This window comes from Falco cherrug, chromosome 10 (assembly GCF_023634085.1).
Source record: "Falco cherrug isolate bFalChe1 chromosome 10, bFalChe1.pri, whole genome shotgun sequence".
In the NCBI taxonomy this organism is placed as follows: Eukaryota; Metazoa; Chordata; class Aves; order Falconiformes; family Falconidae; genus Falco; species Falco cherrug.
Window position 1 is genome coordinate 26,284,252 of NC_073706.1, and position 20,118 is coordinate 26,304,369.

General features: G+C 37.4%; 1 protein-coding gene across 4 annotated transcripts in view; it reads left to right on the top strand.

The window, feature by feature from the left end:
• QSER1 (glutamine and serine rich 1) overlaps positions 1–20,118 on the top strand; it is a 46,592-nt gene that overhangs the window by 10,615 nt on the left and 15,859 nt on the right. Inside the window, exons 2-6 of one of the 4 annotated variants that reach the window (XM_055722505.1) lie at positions 6,976–7,085; positions 8,331–8,495; positions 11,764–15,471; positions 18,253–18,545; positions 19,843–19,959. In XM_055722505.1, coding sequence (XP_055578480.1) covers positions 6,976–7,085; positions 8,331–8,495; positions 11,764–15,471; positions 18,253–18,545; positions 19,843–19,959 — 4,393 coding nt within the window. Of the gene's footprint in view, positions 1–6,975; positions 7,086–8,330; positions 8,496–9,592; positions 9,719–11,763; positions 15,472–18,252; positions 18,546–19,842; positions 19,960–20,118 lie in introns of those variants that run through there. The other 3 variants (XM_055722507.1, XM_055722508.1, XM_055722506.1) reach the window with 3 other exon arrangements.

The following is a 20,118-nucleotide window of genomic DNA, read 5'->3' on the forward strand; positions in this document are numbered from 1 at the left end:
ACATCCATAGTTTCAAGACATAGTTTAACTGATCTTATGAAAATGGAATTACATTGTCTTTGTTATTAAGAACTCCACAGGTTACTTGATCAGACAAGCCAGCACTTGCACTCAGGTATTGAAGTACCAGTAAGACTATTTTGGCTTTCCTGAAGCGGTTTTAGTTTTTTTCTTAAAAGGATCAAGCATAAAGAGTTCAGACATATTAACATGGGAATAAAAGGGAGATGAACTTTTTTTTTGCCATAAAATCTTTTTCTTCCCTTAAGATATAACATCTGTTCAGGTGCAGAATCACAGGAACAGCATGAACTTTGCTCATTCACAGGCAGTTCCCTGCATGTAATTTTCTACCTCAAGATGTATTTCTTAGAAGCTTCTTATCTCAGCTCCTAGCAAGCAAGGAAGTAACGAGTGTTTCCTCTTACGAGTACCTCGAGGCAGTCTTTGGTCCATGTCACGGCACTCTCAGCCAGGCTGTTGGTGGCTCTGCATATGAATTGAAGTGTTATAACTTCATCTTTAAGGAAATAGTGAAGTTTAGTTGCCTTTGGTATGTTATGATTTGATACATTCTGCACTGAATATGTAGTCTGTAGTTACAGTGAAAGGGAAGAATGTGACATAACCAACAGACAGTTGAGATTGTTGATGAAAAACTACTCTTCTGTGTTTTACTGACATACCACAGCACTGGAGTCTGATTCTATATTTTCCATCTTTCTAAAAGTTATCTAACTTGAAGAGTAATATTATTAGATAGTTAATAATATTTTAAAATATTGTCTTCTATGTATTTCTTATGTGGTAATTCAACAACAGGCTAGGCAAATGCTAAAGATGTATACTGTTCCTAAAGGAATGCTCTGCGTACCTTTTAAGATATATTGATTTTAGAGATGCTTTTCTTCTGATTTCTCAGTAGTGGACTTTATTTTTTAAGTAGCAGTTTATTTTTTTCTTTTGTGGATACCATAACTGTTCTAGACTACTAAATATTCTTCCTCTTTGTGCAAATATTTTTTGGATCTTCAGACATGAAGGATTGTCTTGTCTTGTGCCATCTAACGAGAGGATCAGGGGAATTAGAGGTGGGGAGTAGGCTGGTTTCCTATTTTTCCTGAACCTGCCAATGTTTGCAAGCCTTGAACCAACTTAGTTCTTGCAGCGTCTTTTCCAGTATATCTGTGGAAATAGAGGTGACAAATCACGTATTATATACATTTCTGAAAAAAAATATTTTCCACTGAAATGAGTGGGCTGAGCGGGAGTCTGTTCCCCCCGTTGGAATTAATTTCTGAAACATTTTCTGTTGTCTTTACAGCCTTGCTTTGAAACTTCCAGAAATGTGTTGGCCTGTCCATTGGACAGGAGTGATTTGGTGTTAACAAATAGTACTGAACTTACTTAAGTAGCAACTTTCTTTCTAGGCAACTCCCTCCATCCTCTATGATTCTGCCTTCCTAGTCATTGCTTTTTAAAATACAAGATCAAAACCATTTTTCTTAATTAAATGTGTACCTATAACATTGTCTTTAAATTTTAATTTTATTCTGAGCTGCAGATAAGCCCTAGATGATGAATTACATTCTAGTTAGACTGTAGCAAACAGCAGTTAATTCCATTGTGGTTAGTATGGGCAGCTGAAGCCCACGCTGGCTGAAAGGCTGTTTACCATCCCTATCATCTGTATTTAAATTCAAGTAATATTTCCAGGTAATGCTCTTGCATTCTGTCTTCATGGTGTGCTGTGAATGAAGGCAGATAAACAAAGTTAAGTATTTAAACAAAATATTAAATGTTGTTTCTAATATTAAAATAATTCTAAATATGAACCAGCAGGTAATGCAAGCTGGAACTGCATTTTACATCTTTAAAGTGAAATATAGTGGACAAAAAGAGTTGTAACCTGCGTATCGGTTTCTATATCTTATATTTAGGATGGTATTTTTAATATTTAGAAATGCATTTGTCATTTTGGTGGTGTTTGGATCTTAGACAGCTTTGCTTTTAGCCTCTGAGTGGAACTCCTGATGCGTGGCTAAGGGGCCGATGGAAGAGAGACCCCTTTGCCAATGCCTGAGCTTTGGGGGAGAGAGGGGAATTTGAGTAATCTTTCCCCATTTCACATATCTCAAGTCAGAGAAAATGCAAAGTGTGAGTTTTAAGGTGTTTCCTTGTCAGCATGAGGCTATTAGGTTTTTAATCTCAGTTTTGGTGATTAACTAGAAGTGGACTGTACGCCTAGTCATCTTCCCTCTGGAGTCAGGAAGCTCCTCTTGTTTTCAGTGAGGCAGAACAGGCAGCCCAAAAGTAAGACCAGATTGTTTTCTGGTTTTGCCTCAAATCTGATCACTTGTGTGGTTTGTGCCTTTTGTTTTGTTGGGTTTGGTTGTTTTGGATCTCAAACTTGCCAGCCTGTGCAGGAGCCCGGACCTGGGGCATGGAGGTTTCCCCTCTGGGGATGGCGGGAGCGCTTCTCAGTTCTCCTGCAGTCAGGAGTTCCCTGTGCGACCACTTGTCCTGTAGGTGTCCAGCTTCACTTTGAGCACAGCCTGCACTGTTTGAACACTTTGAAAATGCTCTGTGATTTAATGTGGGTTTTTAGTAGTTTTCCTTTATATCAGAGGCAGAAGTTACAAGTGCCCAAGAACAAAAGAGCAAGGTATTGCACCCAGAAGTTTCCTTTGCTCTGTGAGAGTCCTGGTCTGTTTCTCATGTAAGCCGTGTAAGTTTCCCTAGAGCTCGAATAATAGCTGTTACTAAACTTAAAAAAAACCCCAGAAGACCTTAGAAATTGCTAAGCTCTAATGAAAATTGATCTAGAAAATAAAGTAGAAACATAGCAAAAGGCCATTTTCACCTAATGATACTTTGTGTATTGAGTAAACGAAGATACTTCCTTAAAGTTTTTTTGTTTCTGGATTTCATTCTATATGGGTGCCTAGGAGAGGAAGGTTTTTTGAAGAAAAGCAGAAGTAAAAACAAAGGATTACTTGTATGTCCAGTGCTTAGTGCCACTACATTTTGTTTCCTTGTAAACGTGATCCTTCCATTTGAGTTTGAAGTTAAGAAATGCATCTATCGCCTGTGTAAAGTGCAAACCAGATAGTTGTCTTGGCAGGTGAGGAGGGTGGCGTGCAGCGTAACCCAGTAACCTTTTGCAGTTGGAGACCTAAATTTATGTGAAACTATTAGATTGAAGAATGCTGTGAAAATAAGATCATAAGAATAGCGATAGAAACACATATGTGAAGAGTTGATTCAGGAAAGACTTAATCCAGACTAACAAAAAGGAGTTGTAGATCAAGGTTAGAGGGATTTTAGTAACAATTAAGTGCAATGACTATACATTTTTCTTCCTCAGATTTTAGTGGAGATATAATTATCTTCTAGTAGCCCAACTGATATAGGTGAAAACCCCCAGATTAATAAGTTGTTTCACTGTCATTGTTGTAAGGATTTTTTGGTTGCGTTGTTACGACAATGACAGTGATGGCTCTTCATAGGAAAACTCTAAAAGGACACTTAAATATTATATTCAAATTGAATGGAACTTTTCAATGAAAAATACTTCAGGGGAAACTATTTTCCACATTTGTGTGTCAAATATGTATTACTTTCTAGCAGCAATCACTCCACAGTGCAGTTAACTATGCCAGTAGAAGTGAGAAATCACTGTGATACATCAGTGATAAGGGGAAGTGGTTTTAGAGCAACTAACTTGTATAGCAACTAATGATAACAAGTAACAAAGTACCAAGTAATGTGAATGTGTCTCTTCAGTAACTAATCTGACATTTCAGGACAGGTGAGAACTCCTGTGGAATTTCAACAGACTTTGAAAGTAGAGTACAAAGGGCTAGGTAGCCATAATGTTGTTTGCAATGCTTAATGTGTTTTTGATATGTGAATTACATGCTGTATACGTTCATCTGTTTAAAGCTAAATTTTATAAAAAGAAACCCTAAGGCAGTAATCTTCTTTCAGATTGCTGTGCTTGTGTTTAGGATAAGCTTATGTAAACTGAAGGCATATATGCAGGGTTTTTTTGAGATAAGAATCTACATTCCAGCAACTAGTAATTATACAATAAACAATTAACTGTTCTAATAAACACAATGTTTTTATTGAAAGACAGATTCATTTTTGAGGTTGCGGTTGCCTTAACTATGACCTGGGAGTTTGTATTAAAAAAACCAAAGGCATCATATACTTAAGAGTGTTCTTACGATGCTTGTAATTACTAGAATTTTGAGATTCTAGTAATTAACAAGGTTTTTGAGGTACTAAGCCTAGAGATTATTTTGTATCACAGTGTTAATTCCAGTGTCCTCTGTGTTACAAAGTCTTTATCTTAAGTTTCTTTTACCATTCAGGTTTTGCCTCATGTCTACAGGCTTGTGTGCTAGGCTGTCTTGCAGTCTTCGCATATACTGTACGTTTCCTCTGCAAAAAAGGTGTTTATTGCAAGGGAGTGAAGAGGGGGAATGAATCACAGTCTTCACCAAACAACCAGAATAAGCAGAAATCTCAAATTAAAAAAAAATAATAAACAAACACAAAAAAACCCCAACAAACCAAAACCAAACCCAGGAAACTAATTTTTCAATTTCCCAAATTTTCAGGTGGTTAATTTAAAGTTCATTCACTTTTTGCTTGTGACCTTTTGCTGTTGCAATGTAAGAGGAGGAATGACACAATATTACTTGATATAATCTGTACCGGTTCTTGTGAGTCTCACCTAATCTGGAAGGATTTTTGCTGCAAAATGTAGGCCCAGTTGTTTAGAGCACTACTACAATGCCAAACATGCCTCTCAGCCTGAAAATACCTGAAATGGGAAAAATAAAGGTGTTCTGCAATATATGTAATACGACTTCATAGTTTGTCTTTAACCTTGTATAAAAGAAAAGTCAGCATCACATGCTTTTATATAGGTAAATGGTTAAGATTATATATAGGTTAAGAAGACTTAAAAGTAAAACTAAGTAAAAGCTATTGCACATGGAAAGTTTTCGTAAGATCAGCATTTGTGTTGGTGAAGGTAATTCTTGCTAACAATGCATATGCTACCATGGTTCAGTTTAAAAACTTATTTTCTCATGTAGTGGATTTTTAAAAAAATCCCAAAACCCCATCACGTGTCTTAATTTGTGTGATGTTTTATGTGCAGAACAGTATTGTAAGTTTTCTGCCTGGAAATACTAAAATTTTTAAATGCTTTTAATCAAAATATAACTTGGTGTCATGCAATTGTGCCTGCCAGTTGTTCATAGTAATGATGCAAATAATTAGATTTCAGTCAGCATATAATAGACATTAGCTGCTTATACTTAGTGTTGGAACTGTGTAATCTATCCTCTATGCACATCGATGTGCTGACTTTGAGTTGAGGTTTGGCGATTCTCTAAATGGTAATTATGGCTGTGTAAGGTGTTGAAGAGCTAGGTAGAGGTGCAATTGAGTAAAGCAGTAGCTGAAGTGTTTGTTGTTTTGGGGTTTTTTTCCCCTTCCCCCGAAGCATTTTAGTTCATTCTTTAGGTTTGTGCCTTAGTCTGCTATAAGCAGCTGAAACTGCTTGTATATGAAAATATGTTCTCTGTTAGTGCATCTCAGGCACAGAAATTAATCTGGAAGTCTAAAATGTTGTTTCCCTTACAGACAGGCTCTTGCTAGCTCATAATGCGTGGAGGTCACAATGCTCTTACACACTCGTCAGATCCACTGTCTCCACTTGTCATTTTAATGAAAATGAAGTAAATTCGGTAGTGTTGCCAATTTCTATATCATTTGATGACTTCTACAAAAATTTCCCATGATGTCATTATTCCTGGCATCAAGTGTTCATTTTTTTCCTTATTCAGAGTGACTGCCCCCTCATCCCAGGGGATGAAAGAGGATAAGGGAAGTCTCCCTTACAGCAGTTGGTACGGAGGGCTGTGGGTTTCACTGTTTGCTTTTTTTTCTGGCATCTGTTTACAATTGAATTTTGAACTTAAAGCAGTCTCACATGTGCACTGGAGTAAGTAGCAGCTACCTATAAACTTAATGTCCAGAAGGCAAGATGAGAAGATAAATGGTTACTTGGTTATGCTGGCTTTCATGTTTTCAGTTTGACAGGTGCTGTACAGAGCTGAATCTGTGGAAGCTTGAAAGCTTTGGGATTTTGTTTTGCTTCCCCCTCCTTTTTCTGACTTTTAAGTTGGAAATCATTAGCACTTTTGGCAGGTTCCTTATGTTGCTTGATGTTTAGATTGCATTTCTTTATTTTCTGCATTATTGCTCTTGTGTGGGCCTTGCATTCAGTTTGCTTCCATTAAGCCTGATTAAAACATCATGTTAATTTAGATGTCTCATTTCAAAATGTTAAATAAAAACTGTGGATCATTAACTTATATGTAATGCTAAGAGGTCTGAAGACCAAGATTTGCCACTTGCTAGTGCTTTCACTGTCAATGTTGTTAGAATTCTGCTAAAGTTAATAACATTTAAAAAACCCTATTGCTCCTGCAGCTTCTCGTTCATTTCAGCCTTTGTATTAAATATGGTCCTGTAAGTTTTAATGAAATTGAAAATTGAAATGTTAAAGTGGGCATGTATTTGCAGCAGTCTGCTTTGCAGACTTTACATCAGTAAATCATTACAAAAATTGTCCATCCAGTGTTTCTTACAGTTGAACTAGGAAGACCTCTGTCTTTCTGACCTAGTGCTTTGTAAACTTTTCTGTGGTTGATTTTGATTTTTGTAAGGGTTTGGCGTTTTTTCCCCCCTGTTTGGCTTGTTAGGTTTTGTAGTACTTTTTTTACCTGCTTAACATGTTTAGTGATGTCCTGGCACAACCACATCTATGAGATATTGGTCTTGTGTTCTCTTTTATTTCTGCAAGTTTTTGGCTTGTGGTTGGGATTTCATGGTTGTACTTTGTTTCTATAATTGTATATTTTTATTAATAATGTTTAATTTCTTCCTTAGCTTAAGCTATGGAGGAGGACATTCATCACATTCAGAAACAGATCTTCACAGACAGACATACACAGCTTCTCATCAGCTTCCCGGATACTCTACTACACACCATCCTACTGGTAACTGTCCATATCATGAAATTACAGCTTAAACAGCTAAAGAAGAAAAAAAAACCAAACCCAAACTGTTATGTTATGCATTTTATAATCAGGGGGAATTTGTCCTGCAGGTTGTGGCGAGCGGTATTAGAAAAGCTGAGTTTGTAATAGAAAGTTAACAATCATATGTTAGCTTATATCAAAATGTCATAAGTAGAAAGGGAAGTGTAAGGGGAGTTATGCTCAGTAGCTTATTGATTCTTAAAGAAGATACATTTATTCTTTAAAATACAGCTTTTTAGGATTTGGCCTTTGCATAAGGGCCAAAAGTATGCCTTGAAGCCAGCTGCAGAAATCATGCCAGTTCTTTTAGACTAAAGCAGATAGCAAAACCAATACAAGTCGGAACATGCTGTTGCTAGTACTTACATGTGCAAAGTAAGACATAATGCTGGGGGAAAGTTAAAATTTACTTTAAATATAGCAGCAGGTTAGGTAGTGTTACATCTGCATCGGGATGTAACATGAAGAGGGCATGACCTCTTCACGTTCGCTTTGCAACCCAGTGTTTAAGGAAAGATACTTGAGCTTATGTGCTGACTGAATCTGCGATCTCTTGGCTAGGCCTCCATCAGGATGGTGGAGGGTCAGAACTGCAGGGAAAGTTTCAGGCTGCAGACCCTGCAGTCTTGATGTACTCTTAGTTACTAAAAAACTCAATCTCACCACTGCTTCCCATTGAGGCCCCTGCCATTGAAAGGTGTGAGCCACAGGAAACACACAAAGTTGTTTGTTGAAACAGAATGCGGTCAAAACCCCTTTTCTTGTGCCAGTCCTACAGAGAAGTCAAAACTGCTACAAGTGGCCCAAAGTGGGGAAAAGGTTGATACAAAGAAGCTGAACCCATTTCAGAAGGAATTCGGAATGTTTAAACAGTTCATGTAAAGAAAAAAATAAAAAATGATGGAACAATGAATCTTCAGATGAAGGGAGAGTTTTACTGGTGTACCTCAATACTGTTTTTAAGCATCATATTTGACATACATTTGATAATAGATTTTAGAATGCATACGCAAGTTCCTGTGTACAGTCACAACACTGTAAAGCAGTGAAACACTGAAAAATCAATGTACTGTAATAATATTGCTAATGTTTCATGGCTTATTTGTAGTGAATTATGAATGTTTATCCTTGTTATTTGATTGAGCTTCTTGTAAGTTCCTCTGACTTCTCTGTTTTGTTTCATTTCCCTCCATCTTCATCTAGGTCTTTCAGGAATATTTGATACCAGTATGCACAGTGCTGGAAGTAACACTAAGGAAACTTCTTCAGTTATGAATTTTCTCTCTGCTATTGAGTCTCGTACTGCTCAGGCAGTCTCTTCAGGATCTACCCTCTTACCACAGTTCAGGGCTCCTTCCTGGCAGACAGGTGAAAAATCTCTTTTGAAATAAAATTTTATCATGATTATATCGACTGTTTGGGAGAATTTGGAGCAAAAATATCCTGGCTAACTGAAAAGGCTATGTGTCTTCTACCTCTTTTCCATTTCAGTATTTAAAAATCTCAAAATCAGTTATATTAGCAGAAGAACTACATGAGCAGACGTTCTAACTGTTTAGAAGGGAATTACATGTCTAGGGTATTATTTTGTCTAACAAGTCAAATTTATTCTCCATCTTTGTTTGAAATTAGTCTCGCTAACACCATAAGCATATTCAGGTAGACTACCTGTACACCCTAGCAGATCTTTCATTCTCAAACACTGTTCCCTGTCATAGTTCTTGTATGATACTACTAAAAGTCCATGGATAACTTTAGCTCCTTTGTATACAGAAGTAATGAGCAAGATGTTCTCAAAAAGAAGGTCTGAGGTGCATGTTGCATAGAAATAAGTGATCTAATTTACAAATAAACAAACATGCTGTCTTTTTTGGCAGACTGCCTTTTATAAACCTCCCCCATCTGTCAGCCTTCTGTGCAGAGCAGGAAACTGCATATTTTGAGCTAGCTATAGTCAGCCACACCAAGATAAGTGTTGCTACTGCATCTGTGGGTAGCTTCAAGTTATGGTTAATCTTATGTAGTGATTATGCAGCTGTGCAATGAATCGGATCTACTCACTGATCTGACAGAAAACATTTGGGTGGGTTTTTTCCTTTGATGGGATGGTTTTCCACTGATCTGTGTCTCGGTGCAGCTGTATAATCGCTGGTTTTGATTTAGGGAGGAGACATAAGGTGCAAAGAGGGAAGAGTTAAATAATCCTTTTGTAGATGGTTTGCACTTGGTCTGTTTAAGTGTAATGTGCAGCTGCATTCTATGAAGAGCTACCAAAAGTTGAAAAGAGAGAATGTGGCATTTTGTTCATCATGGACAAAAGCAGATATGTGGGACCACAGATGAAGATGCACACTGTTAGTCTGTCAAAAAATCTTAATGTAAATCAGTGGTGTTTAGAGTTGTGATGACCCATCCTCACATCAGATTGTCAGCTGGGAAGAAATCTTTTTTTCTCTTCGTCCTAGCATTTTCTCCATTGCAGCCTGCCTAACAGTGAATTCTGAAGAATGGGGAGACATGCTCTGGGTCGGGTATGATGTTGATACCAGTGATTGAGAGACTTCTCAGTACTCATTACTAAGAACTCATCAGTAAGCCCATTTTCAATATTACCAGTTCTCTGAGCTTTCTGTTGTCCTTTAATACTTTTGCTGCTTTTCTGTATCCCTCAATCCTCCCAAGTGTCTTTTGAGAGCTTTGTCTTTACAAACTTTTTTGATGAGGGAAAACACGTGCTCTTCACTCTTCAAGGTGACTTTTCTTTAAGAAGGGTTTTTAGTTTGGGTTTTTCTCCAAACGCTGCAACTGCTGATTTTGGGGGGGGAAAAGAGGAACAGTGTGTGTGTGTGTGTTATAGTGGACACCAAGTCTTCCTTCGATATGTGGGATGTGTTACCAGTGTTCTGATTTCTTAGTAGTGGGGAGTGTCTGTGCACACAACTTGCTACCTTTGCCATACCTTTTGTTTTATCCTCTACAAAAGTAAAATACGAAACTCAGGAGTTCTGCCATAATAGTGCTTCTGTGACTGGCTCTTGACTAGTTTAAGAAATTACCTGTGTAGCAGGAAGGGCTCTAATTCATGGAGGAGAATGGAAAAATACAGGTTAGATGGGAAATGAACATCTGTAGTTAAAACAGATATAAATTCTTCCCCTTCTTTGATGCTTCCAGGTGCCCCTACCTTTGTGTTAGTGCTGCGGAACAGAAAAAGAGAGCTCAGTTGTACCTGATGTTGCAGTTTTTTAGAATGGGCTGGGAGCATTAAAACACTGCTTGTGCTTTCTTACTCAGAAAGACCTTATTGTTGACTAATGAAAAATACCTTGGCATTCCTTCAGTATCACATCTCTTCATATCAATTTGTCTTGAATTGAAAGGGAGAAACAAAGACTTTCTTTCGCAGCTTCATCTGAAACTTCCAAAGCAATTGTATGATTAAGTTGCAAACAGTTTAAGAGGACTTAATATATTCTAAAATGAAAATCAGTTTTTTAATGCAGTATTTGTCTCCAAACAAGCTTTATTTATGGAGAGTTTTTTTAATTTATTTTTAAATGATCTGAAGCTAAAACCTGTTTTAAGTATCCAAGAAATGAAAAATGTCAAATTATACCAGAAATCTTAATTTTTTCAAATTTACATACCCTTATACATTTCCCAGTGGAAATTGATTTCTTTAAAAGAAATTTAATCCTCTCTGAGAATAAACTTGCCTTCTTCACTTTCATTCTTAGACTTCAGAAATAGTATACAAACTTCACTAGTATCTGCAAGCTACAGGGTGAAAAGCACTGTGTGATATGGATCACTGCTGTAAGTCCCAAAGCTTGCAAGAGATTTTCACACTCTTATTTCAGTTGAAGTAGTATATTCTGTTGAGAAATCTTGTTTAAGCCAGGATGTCATACAAATAAGTAATATTATGCCTTTCAGTTGGATAGTTGCTATTGCGCTGTGCAGATAGTTGCTGTCTGTGGGTATTTTGGACTGTCACTTTAGAAAGCATACAAATAATATTTATTTTTTGTATTGAAAGTCAAAGCCCTCCTTTAACAAACATATATTGCAAAGTGTATAGGCCATTAGCTATTTCATTGTAAGCTTTGAAATGTTTCACATAAAGTGAGTTATAAAAGTATTGGTGGGCGTAAATGCAGGAGATAGAATTGTTCCTTTCACTGTGTATGTATTACAATTGGTAAGGTGTAATTTTTCCTTTTTACTGTATATTAAAGGTGTCCATGGCTTTTGATTGCTCGTCCTCTCCTGTGAATTTCTTTTTAAACGGAAATAAAAACTAATAAAGAGCCTTCAGTTGCAAAGCAGAATTAATTTTGTACATTTTTTTTATCTACAATTTGCATCTTAAGGATATAAGTTTTCCCTTGGCAAATTGCTGTAGGTATAGAATTTGGAATTCTTAAAAATAACTTGCACTTCCAATTTGAAAATTACCCACAAGTTCCTCCCTTTATATATTTTTGTTGAAAAGGGTGATGATCCTCAAGAAGGTTATATTTGTAAATGCTCTAAGATCTTACAATTAAATCAGTTACAGAAATGCAGAGTGTGGTATCGTGTAAAGCTCCCTTATGCTCTTTTCCCATTCTTGTTTTGCTTTTGTTTTCTCCAGGTATGCATTCCTCAACAGCCACAGAACTATTTGTTACTGGAGCTTTGCCAACCTCTGGAACATTTCCACCAACATCTGCTTTATCAGCCTATCAGCATCCCAACACTTTCAGCAGCAGAAGCTTTGCTACTACCCCTTCTCTTACTCTTCAAGATACTACTTTCAGTGCTACGTCAAATGGTCTCTTAACTACCCATGATCCTTTATTACAGATTAAAACATCGCAAGGCACTGTTCCAACTGCTTTGACATTTGAGCGCCTAGGCAGTTCTGTTTTGAGTACCAGTATACCACCTCAGTCATCAACATATCGTTCTGCTCAAGAATCTGCACCCCATCTTTTGCAACCTCAATTTAGTTTGTTGCCTTCAACTCTTGGAGGAGCTCAGCAGGTTTCTCAGGCGTATAGCACACCTGTCTTTACTGGTTCCACTGCTTCCATCGATAGAGCACTTCAGCGAGAATGTAGTGTTATTAAACACCATCAGCGGCCTTCAAGTACTCAGTCTGTTCAGGCTCAACTGACTGTTTCACAGCATTCCTTACACAGCTATTTAACGAGTACAAGTGGAGTGAATTTTCAGGATACGTCTAGGCACTCAGCGTTATCCTGCAGTCCAGTTGGAGATGTTACTCAGGTGAGCAATGGAGGACCACAGCAGAAGACTTCTCAAGTCACAGTGGAACTTGCTCAGTCGTACACATCTGCAATTCCATCTCCTGGTTTTCCATCTGCTTCCACAGCAAAAGTGAAAAACTGTTCCACGAAGCAGCCTCCAAGGTCAACGAAGACCCCCAAACCTCAAAGTGTAGCTCCCACTGTGCAGACACAAAGCTATGCCAAAACTGCACAAAACCAGAGTTCTGTCATTACAGGCCAAGCACAGATCTATTCTACAGCACAGCTCCCAAGCCTCCTGTCGGTCAGCCAGTCCCAAAATTATGTTTCATCCCAGGCTCAGAATGTGCCACCTGTCAGTCACTCACAGGATTTCTCATCCAGCAAGGTTGAGAAGCTGCCCTCGCTGTATAAAACATTGACTTTTTCTGGGCAATCGCAAACTATTACTTCTGATAGTCAGACTCTAAGTTACTCCTCAGAGGAACAGGTACTGACTTCGGTTCCAAATGAGAACTACTCTGGGCAAACAAGGGAACTTTCTTCAGTCAGCCAATCTCAGAGCTACTCTTCTAGTCACTCTCAGGGTTTATCTCCAGTTAGCCAATCCCAAGTTAGTTTTTCATCTCAATCACAAGTTTTATCAGCTGTTAGTCCTTCAGAAAGCTATTCTTCAGGGCAGTCTTTAACATTAACGTCACCTTCTCTTTCCTTTAATTCCTCTCCTCGGATACAAACTCTTCCAGCCTCGAGTCCTAATCAGAGCTATATTTCCTTACATTCTTCTCAGAACTCTCAATCACAAGAATCCTCCTCTCCACAGTCTCAAAAGTTTTTGCAATCTGTCCAGTCTCCTCCTTTTGCATCCCCAGCTCATTCACAGACACTGCAGAACAACAGGCCTTCCTCAGAAACCAAGTCATATGTCAAAAGGAAGTCTGACTCTAATTTGTATGCCTCATCAAAACAAGAGGAGGAATTATCAATGCAGGATATGCAGGCATTGCAACAGCAAGCTACTCTGGAATCTTCCACTCAAAGGCTAACTGATGAGGAGATCGGTGCTCAGGATGCATCTTATAGGGTCTCAAAAGCAGATGACAGATACTCTCAAAGTGTAATCAGAAGTAACTCTCGTCTTGAAGATCAAGTTGTTGGACTTGCTCTTCAAGGAACAAAAAAAGATGAAAGAATGGTCAATTCTGTGGAACAGCTTTCACAACATATTGGCCATATCACTAGCCTAAGCCATGATATGAAAAAGACAGCTAATTTAATGCAAACAACACAAGTAACTGTGAGTGCTAAAGAGCTAAACCAGCAACATTCTCTTATGCATAAGGTACATGAAAGTAAAGCTCAAGAACAGCAAGGCCAAGTCATTAGTACACCATCGCAGGTTCAACCTCATGCTTTAAGACATGGTCATCAGCTGTGTTTGCCCAGTGCACAGGTACTTCTGGAGTCAGCCTGTGACTTGCAGATTCTTCATCAGTCAATACTGCAGTCAGGTTTAGGACAAGCAAAGGTATCACCGCAAGTGCAAAGAATACAGAGTCCTCAGCAGGTGACGCATCCGTTCCTTCAGATGGATGGTCATATAATTCAAAGTAATGGGGGTCATTCTCAGCAACAGCTTCATGCTCAGAATTCAGAAGTAATGAAAATGGACGTTTCTGAGCCCTCGAAACCACTACAGCAGCATTTGACAACAAAAGATCATTTTACTCAGACAAATCAACATGACTCCAAAAATCAGTTTGTTTCTCTAAGTTCAATATGTTTCCCAGAATCTATACTTCTCAGTGATGAGAGGAATATATTATCCAACGTAGATGACATCTTAGCAGCAACAGCAGCTGCCTGTGGAGTGACACCATCTGACTTTGCCAAATCGGCTTCTAACGAAGAGGAAATCCAGTCTGTTGAAAACAGCGAGGAGTCTAAAACACAGTTCCGATCAATGGATGTAAGACATTTGTCTTCTGGTTTCAGTGCATCACCTACTGTAGTTGGAAAGCCAGCCAGCATAAGTAATATTTCTCTGAATGGAGGCCAAATTACTATAAATCTTACACCCGTGTCAACAATACAGACAAAACCTGTGAACCTTGATCAACAACACATTGAAACCTCTGATCAAAACATACCAACAAGAATGACCTCTCCAGCCCTTGGCCCTGGTCAAGAAGAGCAAGAACAAGGGGCTGTTCCAGTTAAGAAACAGTCTAGCATCAGTCATGAATCTGAAGAAGATAATGAGGCTTCTGCTGATGGTACACTGAATGCAAGAGACACAGAATTTGTTTCAAGCGGTAGGAGCCTAAGTGAAGAAAGTGCTGCTTCAGAGAATGATTTTAGTATGGGTGGCGATGATGGTACGGGAGCAGGTAACCAGTCAAAGGGCCTATTGCAGCCACTATCTGTGCCCCAAAGTGGAGATGGAACCATTAGTAGAAGTGAAGAAGAATGCCATGATTTAACTCCAGGGAACCTTCAGAAGAAAAAAAGCAAAGGAAAAAGCCAAACCAGAAATGCTGCAGAAGATGACAGTGCACTTCAGAAACAGGTAAAAAGAAGCGGACAGTGTAAACGTCAAAATTCAAGAGGAAATGAGTCATGTTTGACTTACTCTTCTCCTGTTTCTGAAAGTTGTTATGATACTTACCAGCATCAGGAAAGAATGAGGCAAAAAATTAAAGAAGTCGAAGAAAAACAGCCTGAAGTCAAAACAGGATTTATCGCATCTTTTTTAGACTTTCTAAAGTCTGGGCCTAGGCAGCAGTTTTCAGCTCCAGCTGTACGAATGCCAAACAGGACTAGGCGACCAGTTACCCAAATAGTTCGTGCCCCTTGTCTACAGTCCTCTGCGAAACCTCAGCCAGCAGCAGCAGCACCTGTAGCTGCTGAGGTTAGTGGAGAAAGTCCAACCAAAAAAGTTGATGAAGAACTTAAGAAAAATTTAGAAGCGTTGCCTTCATTTTCTTCTGATGAAGATGATTCTGTGGGGGGTAACCACGATCTTCAGAAAAGCATCTCTACTGCATTGTCAGCCCTGGATGATACATCTGATAGAAAGAACAAATCAGGTAAAACAGTACAAGTCCCTATGTTGGAGGAGATTTCTGTAGCTGATGGGGAAAAATAAAGGATATTTTTAGCTGTCGTCAAAACCAATCAAAACTTTTACCTGAACCTGGTTTTAATTACAGTGACAATTAAGAGTTCTATTCAAAAGGTGTGTTGGCTATGAACTAAGCTAGTGTTTTCCACAATGAGAAAAATAGGTAGATAAACTTTCTGATGCTACTAAGTAGGACTCTACTAATGACAAAAAGTTATTTTAGCCCAGAATTGGAATAATAATTTTCTCTGGCTTAGAATGCTAAAATACAGTTTTCATCTGGAAACCTCAACAAACCATCATGTCAGCGGTTTAAAATCTATTTTTAAAAAATTCTGGCAAGAGAACATATTAATAATGACCATCAGCAGAGGTTAAGTTCTTTCTAGTAGGGTTAAACGTGTGCTTTCTGCGATGATAAGAGTTGCACAGAGTATGTTTATGAAAATATTTTTGCACTTTAAATTGAGCACTGATTTGGCTGGTCTCGTCCAAGATGGGAGTCATTTGACTCTGATTTCAGCCATATTAATCAGGAGTGTGGCAGCTCCGTGTTGATATGCTGCTAGCAAAAGAAAAAAAAAAAGTCTGTTTTGGGCAGGGAGGGGCAGGCAACAACCACAGTAATGGTTTTCCACACACTTTCCTGTTTCACTTGTATTACATTTATGCTGTGTGTGATGTTCATAGCTTGTGAAGTTTGTTTTCTCTGGTAAGCAATTAAAAACTATCCAACCCATCACATAACTGTATTAATTCAAGAGAAATACCATTACCTTCCAAAATAATCACAGGCAGAAAATGAAATATTTCTTAAACGCTTCTCAGGACCCACGACCCATGGGCTGATTCTTAACAAAACAGAATGAAGTAATTTTTTCTCTTTTTAGGTTAAAGGAGAGAGGGAGATATTTTTTTTTTTCTCTGAGGTTGACATGATTACTGAAAAATGCATCACACACTTGAACTTCAATTATAATAGTCAGACATAAAATACCAAAAAAGATCGCAGAATGTATGATACACTTAACAGTACTTCATCTTAATTACTGTTCTGTTTTCTTCTGTATATATTTCTATTAAATTATGTTAAGTTCATGCATTTTGGAAAGGCTGTTACAGAAGATGAAGTCCCTCGTGTTGAATCATTTCAGTTGAATGTGTATTTTAAACAAGAAAGCAGTGACTTTTTTTCCAGAAAGCTAAAATGCGGACAGTGCCATGGTGTGAAGCCTCTTGCTGAGCTTGTTAATGTTAATAAGCCACAATCTATGTACAACTTGCTGAGGAAGTATTTCAAATGTTTTTTGTTCGGTGGGCATTTCCATTAGTGTTTTATTTGCAATGATTTCTTTTACAATGTTATTGTATCGTCTTTATTATTCATAAGGTTGTAATATCTATACCACCAATTTCTTGAGTTCACGTTCTTGTTTTGTTATATACAAGATTGTATGTTACACAAGATGCTTAGCAATGACTTCATACTTGCTGACGTTTTGCAGATTTTTCTAGTAATTCTCTCTTCTGTCTGCTTTTGCACATAAGTATGGAAAGACAAAATTAAAACAGTCTTTTGTTGTAGTATTAAGTAGTGTATGTACATTTATCTGCTGTTCTGAAGAATGTGTAGATATACTTGGGGAACTAATAATAGCGTGTCTAATTAAAGCTGTCATAGCTCTCACTGAACAAGGAAATACAACGTCTTTACAATAATGTGATATGATATATCCAGAAGAACATATTCCATAGCTTAGCAACTTTACTGAGTTGATTTAATGAATTTTCACATATCTGGCATAAAACTTTTGTATTGACACATTAATTTGGTATTGAAATAATTTGTTTTGAATAATTTTGATTAAAATGTCACATTATCTTTTTGTTTTTTCAAGTGAAAAAGTCAACAACTAACACTGATTGTAACAGAGCTGTAAAATGGTTATCTTAAGTTTGAAGCCAGTTTCCTAAGTGATACTAATAATTATGCTATAGCTAATATCGCTAAATTTCTTTTAGATCAGCAGGTCAGTGTTAAAAGTAATTTGTATAAAAGAGTATAAAGTAACAATTAAAAAGGATTTTGATTTTTTTCAGGTGGGAAAGAATAATAATTTTGAAAGGTGGGAGTTTCCTTTGGTTCTTTGGCATAGAGAAGAATGTTCTTTCCCTTCTTTGTTTTGTATTAATCAGTTGTCATTGCTCACCTCTGTTAATATTAAAAGTTACTAGAATGTTGCCAAAGTTTAAATCTGGAACTTCCAGTTACATTGTTACCAGATATAAATGATCGATGTCCAAAAGTCATACAGCAAATGTTTTCTTATTTCATGTGTATTTCTCTTTCCTTAATTCAATTTAAAAAGACTACTGATCTGCAGATTGGAAACATGATTCAGTGTCGTAACCTTTACTGTTGCATTTGCTGAGTCACACAAAATGCAACTATTTCCCGTTGATCGTGTCTGTAACTGAAAAATTGTTTTCTAAAGCATTCATCTTTGTTATTTCTAGATGCTAACAGATGCAGCAGTTTAATACAAACAGAGGTATACCAGCTACAATATTTTGGTTTTGTTTAAGGTTTAGTTGTGGCCGAGATAATGCTTCTTTTAGAACAGGTGTTTTTCCTAGAATAGTTTTTTAATATGTCTTGTAACAGAAAAGAAGAAAAGTAAATCTATTCCCATTTTATGTTGCTAATCCTCGATAATTTAACTAAAATTTGGATTTTTTTCTTCAGAAGCTGAAAAAGCGGCGGTTACTGCTGCCACCACTGCCACCGCTAGTGCTGTAATAAAGCAGGAATCTCCACAAACTGCTCCTGTAGTCAATGTGCAGGAGAAAACGAATCCAGCTGACCCCTTAAAAGTAGCTCAACAGGATGTTGTGACTTCAGACCAATTGGCAAAAATACAGGCAACTGTCGCAATAGAAGGATGTACTGATGAGGAGAATACGGACAGTGGAGGAGAGGGCATGTACAGAGAACGTGATGAATTTGTTGTGAAGATTGAAGATATAGAGACGCTAAAGGTAATCTGAATAGTTGCTGGGGGTGGGATGGGGTAATAAAAAAATCCTGCATATGAATTTTGCCTCAACACACTGCCAAAAGGGGAAGGGCTGCAGGTTACTTCTCTGTTCCTATTCTAATATTCCCTGGACACTGCCAAGGTGACTTGAAGGCGTCTTTCTAGTGCAGGTTATGAATATCTGTTGTATGTACATGACCCATTTAATGCTACATACATAATAAAGTAAATCTATGTGCTGGTAACCTCTGTTAGAACTTGGAATTAATCTATTTTAATTATTAAAAAGCATAAATTTTTCATAGGCTGTTGACTACTGTGTGGGGTTCCCCCTCTCCCCCCCTTTTTTTTTTCTTTAAGATAATAGTAGGCTTTCCAGTGTATGATGTTGAGGAAGTGTTTTTTGAACTGTTGCAAAAGATCTTGGAATTCTCTTTTCTTTTTTGGAAGAGGTTCTGCTTGCTATTCCAACAAGAAATAGGTTCCATAATCAACCAGTACAGCGCTTCACATGAGTTCATGGGAATGTTCCTTGTCATGTTGTTTTGTTTTGTTCTTGTTGCTCCTCCATTTTAAAATCTTCTGCATGTTTACCTTTCCTTTTGTTACTATGGTAGCCAGCAATATTTTTACCATTAATTTCTAATACTTTTGATTACTTGTCTATGCGTTCATCCCCTTGAGTTTGTTTCAAATTAATTCTTGTGGCTTTGTCACATAAGACAAGTTTTACCAGTTTTAAAATATTCCTGTGTCACTTACAAATCTGATTAAGGTATGTTATGAGATATTTTGAATTTTAAATTTACTCAATTTTTGAATTTACTATTTGTACTGAACTATCTCTTTTCACATTAGTGCAAATATCATGCTGTAATGTACCTGGGCTTCTGCTACAGAATCTCTAGGGACTTGCAAGGTTTTTGCTACTTGTGATTCTTGCATTTTTGTGTTAAAAATATTTCCTAGAGCAAAAGAATAAAAAATTGGAAAGATGTTATATTGTTTAAAAAACAAAGTTCTGTGGCTCAGTTGCATGGTACATGAGTTAAGACATCACAGCAGAGGCAAAGCTGGCTGGCACAACTCCAGCGCTGTGAAAGTAAAATTTGTGGATTGCGTTATACTTACTGTAGTTCATATCATCATGTTTTGATGCAACTAATGACTAAGGGTTTGGAATTTTGAATGGCTTTTCAATTTTATCCCTGGGTAACTTGCTCAAAAAATATAATGCACAAACACTTTTGGGAGAAAAGTAAGCACTGTTTTTAGCAAATAATTTTATGTTCTTACAGGTTGCTTTGCAAACAGGAAAAGAACCTCCAGCTATATGGAAAGTACAGAAGGCTTTATTGCAAAAGTTTGTTCCTGAAGTGCGAGATGGACAGAGAGAGTTTGCTGCTACTAACAGTGTGAGTCTTAAAAATTCCTTATGAAGCTTCATGAAAATTGATTTCCTTAATGGAAGTCTAGGAAACAAAATATGATGTTGTTCTGACATTCATTCTGAGTAAGCATCCTTGGTGGGGGGGAAGGTTTTGTTGATTTCCTCCTACTCTAAAATTATCTCT